General features: G+C 53.5%; 1 protein-coding gene across 1 annotated transcript; it reads right to left on the reverse strand.

Moving 5' to 3' along the window:
• Positions 1-246: 246 nt before the first annotated feature.
• Positions 247-1,522, reverse strand: LOC118885737 (interferon-inducible GTPase 5-like). Its single transcript, XM_036834670.1, is given in 6 exon segments — positions 247-522; positions 525-866; positions 869-933; positions 936-1,367; positions 1,370-1,447; positions 1,450-1,522. Coding segments are annotated over 6 exon segments (1,266 nt in total).
• Positions 1,523-8,745: the final 7,223 nt, after the last annotated feature.

The raw sequence follows: 8,745 nt of genomic DNA on the forward strand, positions 1-8,745 counted from the left end.
CCAGGGAGAGAGAGACTATTAAAGAGCCCTGACCCCCGTCCATACCTTGAACCTCTCCCTCCCAAGATCAGTTCCTATCTCAGGTTCAGGACTTGGACTTGGGCCCACCTGCCACCCTCAGCCCTCCACACCCCGCCCCTCAGCAACTGCAGCTCCCATTTTCACCACATCAGCCTTTTTTGTTTGTTTGTTTGGTTTTGATAAGGCTTGGTTTGTGGGTGAGGCAGGGGGGTGGGGGCTGCACTTTCATTTGTCTTCCGACAAATCTCGCTTCTTCCAGCTGTCGAGAATGTACTTGAGGAGGAGGCCGAGCTTCTGGCAGGTCGAGAGCGGGCCTTCCTCGCCACTCCCCTCCCCGGATCCCCGCTTTTCCACGCCGTTGTCACCAGCCGCCTGCACGCTGACCTCAGGCTGGGACCCCGCCTCCTCCAAGGCCTTGATGCGGACCTGCTGGGCATCCTCGGCCATCTCGTTGAGGCAGCCCCGGAGCATGGTGTAGACGGTGCCGAAGCTGATGCCCCCCCGGCCACCAGCGTTCTGAACAGGGGAATGCCCTTCTCAGAGGCCCGGGCCACCCGCATGGCACCGTCGGACGACTGGGAGTAGAGCCGCAGGACAGTCTCGGGTGAGACCTCGTTGGCCAGCGGGGAGAGGATGACCGAGCGCAGGTAGCCTGCCTGTTTGCCCACTTGCTCGGCCAGCTTGGCGAGCGAGTCGTCGTCGTCCAGGCCGAAGCCGCGGTGGTAGCCGCGCAGCGAGCGTATGAGCAGCGCATCGTCGTAGGCAGCCGCCGGCCGGGACCCGGCCAGAGCCTGGATGACGCCCAGCACCAGGGCCGTCTTGAGCACCTGCTCCTGGAGCATATGTCCTTCTTCTTCCGCAGGGCCTCCAGCGAGATGTCGGGCGGCGACAGCAGGCCGGCGTGGCGACGGGGGCGGGCAGATCGTGCTCCCAGGTGGACACGAGCAGCGGGAAGTCGTAGCGCGCGGGCGAGAGGTTGGACACGAGGAAGACGCGCGGGTCGTTCACGCCGGCCGCACGCAGCCGCTCGGCGCCGTGCTCGCGCATCTCCTGCAGGACCGCCGCCTCGCTGAAGCCCGAGGGTCGCTGGGTGCGCGTGGCCGCCAGGTCCTCGCCCACCTCGGTGCGCACGAAGTAGAACTGTTTGCCCCGGCGCAGGATCTCGGAGACCAGGCCGGTCTCCACGGCGCCGCAGCGGCGGGGGGAGACCAGCAGGAAGAAATCATAGCGGCCGAAGTCCACCTGCTTCAGGTACTTGTCGGCCGGGCAGCCTGGAGAGCCGGCCCCCGGCAGGTCCCACAGGGTCACGTCTGGGAACTGCGGGTGCGGGTAGGGCGAGGGCATTGTGACTTGCCGGCCCCGGACTCGCCTGTGACGCCCACCTCCAGCCGGGTGCTCTCGGAAGAGGCCAGCAGTTTCCGGAGGCCTCCAGCTCTTCCTTGGCCGTGAGGATGGTGTTCTCCTCCTCCCCGGGCACCGCTGGCAACTTCGCAGTAGCCATGGTGACCGGCGATTCAGAGGGCGCGGGGGCTGGGGGAGAGTCTCGGACGGACGCGTGATCCTCAGCGTCTGCGGGGGAGCGGGGGGAAGGGAGCCGTTCACGCCTCCCGGGCCTTGGCGTGGGGCAGGGAGAGAGACACACCGAGGATATAAAGGGAGTCCCTCTGGAGCCCCACAGCCCTCTCCTTCTCAAAAACCCGGGGTACGTTTTGGACACGAGGTAGGGGCCTTTGGAGTCTGGTAGGCCCAGGTTCCCATCCCATCTCTGCCAGTAACTTGCTGTGTGACCTGGGGCAAAACGAGGCACCTCTCTGAGCCTGTTTGCTTCTCCGCTTAATGGGTGTAATAACTGACCTGCCTACTGAGGCGCTGAAGAGTCTTTGGGATAACCTAGGAACTCGGACCGTTTTATGGGCAACTTGAGACCCATGCAGTCACACGGGGCCCCACGCTTAAAAGGCCCAGCTCTTTGCTTAATACTCTGCTGACACTGACGAAAATTGTAACTGTTTGAAGCAGGGGCCCTGCATTTTCATTTCGCACTGGGCCCCGAAACTTACTTAACCAGACCTGCAACGGAAGGGGCTTTAGCCCAGCTCCTGCCGACCAGGCAAAGAGAGCAGCTGCTCTCCTGCTGCTTCTACTGTGATCGGAAGCAGCGTGAAGAGATGGCCAAGGGGACCCAGACCCTGGAGCCACACTGCCTGGGATCCAATCCGGGCCCTACCACATACTGGCTGAGAGATTTGGGGCAAGTTCCTTAGCTCTGCCTCACGTTCCTCATCTTACGCGTGAGGATCATAACGACCATAATAGCAAACCACCTCCTAGGGCTGTTGAAAATGAAATTAGTTCATACATATAAAGCCCTTAAAATAGTGCCCAGGTAATTCCCTAGTGGCCCAGTGGTTAGGACTACGAGCGTCCACTGCAGGGGGCCAGGGTTCGATCCCTGGTCGGGGAACTGAGATTCCGAAAGCCCTGAGGTGTGGCCAAAACTAATAATAAAACAAAACAGTGCCCGACCCAGAGCAGGTGGTCTGCGTTATCAGCATCGTCGTCACTGTCTGATCATTATTAATATTCTGAGCTGTGTGACGTCCCTGCCCTCTCTGAGCCTCACCTGCAGCATCTGCACCCTGGAAGATAACCTTGCCACCTCACAGGGCTGCTGTGACCATCGTGAGCCCCATCATCCGTCTTTCTCTAGGCCATCTTTGAAGACATTCTTGGGTGCAGCCGGGCGTGGGAGGTGGCGCCCCCCCACACTGGGCGTCTCGTTAAACACCCAGCCCTGTTTGGCAGGCCTTGCTAGGCCAAGTCCCCTCCCACCTCCCAGAGCCCATCGTGATGGTCTCTCCTGTGATCCCATCCTCCTCACCTTGGAGCTTCCCTGGCCTCCCTCTTCCCAGTCACACGCTCTTCTTGCCCATCGCCTCTAAAATACACTTCCTCACTGGCTAAGACTCTTCAGAGAACCCTGGGAGAGACGCTCAGGTCAGGGGTCACCGTCCCCATCGGACGGAGACGGACTGAGGCTGAGACTAGACAAGGGCTGTCCCCGCTCAGAGGCACAGCCGGCACTCAAACCCAGGTCCCTCTGAAGAGCTGCTCTCCCTTCGACCACACGTCTTTGCCTCCCCCTTCTCTCCTCGGCTGCCCCTGTCCCCAGCCGCACCCAACCTCTTACAGAAGACCGTCCTTACTCCACTGTTCCCGCCAGGTGTGATCCCCCAGCCCAGGTGGGGGCATTTCCCCCAGGCTATACCCAGTCTGTCCTGTGTCTTGTCCCCTTGACCCATCCCAGGGCATGGCCTGGGTACAGGAGAGGGGGATTCTGGGACAGGTCCCAATGCAAGGGGCGGACAGGCCAGTGGCCACGGGGGTGGGCTTAGGGTTGAGGGAGCTGGGACTGGGATTGGATGGGGCCCAGCTGGAGAGCCCTGCCCCTGGGGGACTCACCTGCCCTGCAGGTTCTCTCTCCCCTCTCACCCTCCCCGCTGGTGGGGCCTCCCCCCCTGTTAGCACAAGGTCAGGGCCTGTCGCTAGGACCCATGATAATGGCAAACCGCAGCTTATTGGTCAGCCAGCCCTGGTACAATAATGTGAGGGTGATGTCAGCAGGTGGGGTCCCATGGTGGGCCTGGGACCCCACCCCCCCCCAGCTGCTCATGGGGCCACCACTCCACCACACAAACACAGAGACCAAGAGATGAAAAAATATTCTCGGAAATTCCCAGACAGCAAACACACAGACTAAGGTTCCTCCCCAGAATCCACAGCCACGCAACCCTGGCCCGAAAGGGAAAGGAAAGACACAGACCCTCAAATACAGAGTCATTACAGGAAAGCCAAACGCAGGCAAACGTACAGATATAACAGCCACGCATTCAGGCACACACAGACTTGCAGACCAGAAGAGACACAATTACACACGCAGACAATATATACAGATGGCATCTCCTGAAACCCACCACATCCATTCATTCTGCTCCAGCTCCTAATCCGTGTGACCAGCCATGATCCGGGGCCCCAGAAGTACATCAGGTTAGGCTTGGCCCTTGGAGGCTCCAGGTTGGAGGAAAGGGGGATGGTAGCAGCCCAGGGTGACTGGGGGCCAAAACAGCTGCCGGGCACCTGCACGAATGCATCTAATGCACGCTGGCACGCTGCCAGGGGCGCTTCTCCCAGCTCCTCAGAGCACCAGCCAGAGAGAGGCTGAACCCATGCCTGTCTGCCAAGTCTCCTCTTCTCTCTTCATTCATCAAACATTCAGCACCTCTCCAGGCCCCGTCCTGGGCTAGGTGCTGGGAACGCAGCGGTGACCAAGACAGCCCCGGGCTCTGTCCCCACAGGACTCATAGTTCAGTGGCGGAGTCAGATCCATCCCCAGACAGTGATGGCCCAGACGGGGCCAGACTGGGATGGGGGACCCCAGAGGACTGTGGGAGTACCAAGGGGCCACCTGACCCAGCTCAGGATTCAAGGAGGGCTTCCTGGAGGAAGAGGCATCTGAGCTGAGATCTGAAGGATGAGTAGGAGTGAGCCAGATCGCCTGCTAGGGAGTTGCATCCAGGCTAAGGAACCAACCTATGCAAAGACCCTAAGCTGAGAGGGAGCTCTCATTTGCCCAGTATTTCACTCAGTTATTTGGCCATTCCACAAACATTTGTTTAGACCTGACCAGTCCCTGTGCTGGTCCAGAGATGTGACTCACACTCATCCCTGCTCCTACACACCTCCCGGGCTGGTGGGTGCGCTGACTTGCTCACGCTCTAAGGCTGAGTGTTCACTTACTGGCATTTATGATGCGCCAGGTGTGTGTGAAACCCGTCAGATGGAGTAACTCATTTAACCTGGTCTAGAATTCTGTTCTCCCACCTGAAAAAAAAAGAATATATATATATATATATATATATATATATATATATATATATATATATGTATAACTGAGCCACTTTGCTGTACAGCAGAAATTAATGCAACATTGTAAATCAACTATACTTCAATTAAAATTTTTTTAAAAACAAACAAAAATGAACAAAACAACTTTATTGCTAAAAACTGCTAACCATCAAAAAAAAAAAAAGAAAGAAAAGGCAGCTCCATGATCACACCCAGGCAGTGCCAGCTACATCACAATGGCTACCTGGCTGTAAAGCGCCATCAACTGTGACTCTTCCTGATTTCAGAATTGCTAAAATGCAGGGGGGATGAAAGGGGTGCATCTTAGAATCGCTGAAGGTGTTTCCTGAGTGTTCATGCTGCGTCTGCCAGTCTGGGAACACAGCAGTGACGCAGACGGTATTCCCCGCAGGGAGGAAGTTTGCGCAATATATGTTTACTATGGGCCAAGGCCCATTGGTTGATGTTCGGGACCCAGCAGTGGCCGAGACAGCCCCAGTCCTGTCCCCACCGGACTCAGAGTCCCGTGGGGGACACAGACCCGCCCCCTGACCGTGACAACCCACAGTGGGTGAGGTGGGGATGGAGTGGTCCAGAGGGTTGCGAGAGCCAGGTGATGTCTGACCCAGCAGTGTGTTGAGATGCCAAGTCAGCGAAGGGTTTTTGGAGAAAGTTACTCACTCAGCACACGTTTTCTGAACACCTGCTGTGTGCCAGGCCCCGTGCTGGTCAAGGCTGGAGATACAGCCAGGACTTAGATGGTCCCTGGTCCTTCCTTCCTGAAGCTCCCGGTCCTCTGCCTCCTCTTCCTCCTCCCATTTCTCCTTCCCACTTATCATCCTCCATTCCTCTTTGTCCTTTCTCCATGTGTCTCTGAAAAATCCTGAAACACCGCCTTAGAAATATCTACACATTATGACCTTCACCTTCCTGCTATTTGCCATCATCCTGGGGAAACCTGAAGCTTGTCCCCAGGGGTTCATTCATTCATTCATTCAAATACGTATTGGCCGCCCTCTGGATCTGGACACAGTTCTGGGCACTGACACACTGGTGAACAAGACACAGATGGCCTTTGCCCTCATGGACCTTATATTTTTGGAAAGATATAGGTAATAAACAAAAATAAGGTAGTGTCCGATAGTGATAAGAAAAAAGAAGAACAAGATAGCAAGGGTACGGGATGGGGTGGAGGGTTGGTAGATAACCTGTAACTATGGCTGCCAACAATTTCTCCCATCTCCTTAGACACATGCCACTCTTCCCATCAAGAGGGGGAGTCTCTGTCCTTTCCAGGATCTGAGCTGGCCTTATGACTTGCTTTGATCAACAGAATGTAGCAGAAATGACATTCTGGGATTTCTAGGCCCAGGCTTTAAGAGGGAAGCTTCTGCTTTCTCCTTCTCAGAGCCCTGAGCTACCATATAGAGGTCCTGCTACCCTGCTGTAGAGACCCCATGGAGAAACAGAGACCACATGGAGATGAGCCTGAAGCCATCTAGGACATTCCAGCCCCAGCTGAGCTCCAGCTGAATGCACAGGAGTGACCCACAGGAGTGACCCTAGCCAATACCACGTGGAAGTAAAAGAACCATCCAGCTGAGTCCAGCCAACCCTCAGACTTGCGAGAAATATTAAATCATTGTTTTACGCCACTAAATAGCCAAATGATTTGGGAGAGGGAGTGTGCTATTTTTGATAGAGTGGTCTGGGAAGTCCCATCTAAAAAGGTAACATTCTTCTATCTTAATAAAGTAAGGAAACAAGCCATGTGGACACATTAGGCGGAAGAGCATTCCAGGCAGAGGGCATGGACGTGCAAAGGTCCTGAGGCAGAAGTGAGCCTGGTGTGTCTGTGGAGAATCATTGTGGCTGGTGTGGCTGGAGCAGAGTGACAAGGGAGGGAGCTCTAGGAGGTGAGGTCTGAGAGGTGATCAGGGTCCAGATCTCATGCTAGGCGGTGAGGATTTATATACCTTTTACCTGTGGGGGAATCCAAGGCTTTTGGGGGGATGTCAAGAGGGGGCCAGAAATGAGGTGGGGGATCCTTCTGCACTCAGTGACACAGTTTGGTCAGAACTAGTCAGGACTAGGGTCAATAAGCTGGCACTGGGTGCAAAATTTAAGGGGGTGCCAAAAAACTCAGTTATCAAGATAAATGATATTTTACTGCAATACTTTTTTTAAAAATTTATTAATTTTTCATAAATTTATTTATTTATTTGTGGCTGCGTTGGGTCTTCATTGCTGTGTACAGGCTTTCTCTCATTGCAGCAAGCAGGGGCTACTCTTCGTTGCGGTGCACGGGCTTCTCGTTGCGGTGGTTTCTCTTGTTGTGGAGCATGGGCTCTAAGCGCATGGGCTTCAGTAGTTGTGGCACGTGGGCTCAGTAGTTGTGGCTTGCGAGCTCTAGAGTGCAGTCTCAGTAGTTGTGGTGCACGGGCTTAGTTGCTCCGCGGCATGTGGGATCTTCCCGGACCAGGGCTCGAACCCATGTCCCCTGCATTGGCAGGCGGATTCTTAACCACTGTGCCACCAGGGAATCCCTCTTCACAGCTTCTTGACTCCAATTTTGAGTTAGGTTTCCTTAACACATTTTCACGTTTCCTCCTTTTGATCAAGATCTTTCTCTGAAACACAGCTGATCAAAAGTTCGGTCATCTGTTCCTTATTAGAATAATTTTTGTCCTTCGGTACCAGGAAGGACCTTTCCTGGGTGTCATGTCCAACATCAGAGGGAAAGTGCATATTGATCAGAAAACATTTGAGGCCACATATGAGTAACAAGGAAGGTAGAAGGGGTGACTCTCAGGCATTCTCACTCTAAAAGATCATACCTAAGCTTATAAGCATTAAAATTCACTGCAAAGCATTGAGCCAACATTGTTCTATTTGGTGCATTGTTTCTGCAGAGGTTTGACAGGCAACAGATATAAAGTTTAAAAATAATTATGCAAAGCAGAATTTAAAGTAGTATGACAAATCCAGTTTGTATAATCATCCTGAACCATGAACCCAGACCTGAGGTTAGTCAACTGAACAAGTTAAAGGACCATGGACAGTCAGGTGAAATTTGTTGTAACCAATGCACTTGTTCCCTGATCTTCTGTAATTGAGTTTCTACTTCTCCAGAGATATTTATCCATGTGAAAAAGGTACTTGCTATTGAATAGATGCCTCTTTCTTCAGCAGGTAGGTAATCAAGGGCTATGTAATTGTCCAAAACGATTTTAGTTAACAAGTCAAGTAATGGTTGTTGGGCTGCTATTGCTTTGGCTGTGGAATTGGCCAGTTTTCCTAATGTTAGGGAGACATTTCTGATCATACATTTATTGGCACTAAGTCCAACTCAAGGGAGAAAGGCTCTCCCTATGGAGGCAACCCCAGAGGCATGTATGTCTCCAAGTTGTTCACGCCTGAATCTGTGGCTCAGGACTGGAAAGGTGACAGCCACGGAGGCCAGTAAAATTTTAATGGTCTCTAGACCAAACAGGGAGTTTTATTCTTATTATTCTTTCCTTATGTCCATTTCTTTACACAGAGCCTGGACAAAAAGTTCCCCATGTTTGGGTTTAACAAGAGAAAGGGAAATGGACCAGGGGGTCTCTAGAATCACAGACAGATCAGAGTTTTTGATGACAGATCCATCAGTCTGAAAAGTTATCCCCCTTAACAATGGCCTGAGAGAAATGGATGATGGCATTATCTTTCCAGACCAATGCCAGAGTAAAGGAAAGAAAGGGAAGAAGAATGGAAGTGTTTTATATTTAGCTAAAGTAAGAAGTCTTTATCCGGCATCTTGGGAGGAAGCAATCTACC

This window comes from Balaenoptera musculus, chromosome 19 (genome assembly GCF_009873245.2).
Source record: "Balaenoptera musculus isolate JJ_BM4_2016_0621 chromosome 19, mBalMus1.pri.v3, whole genome shotgun sequence".
NCBI lineage: Eukaryota > Metazoa > Chordata > Mammalia > Artiodactyla > Balaenopteridae > Balaenoptera > Balaenoptera musculus.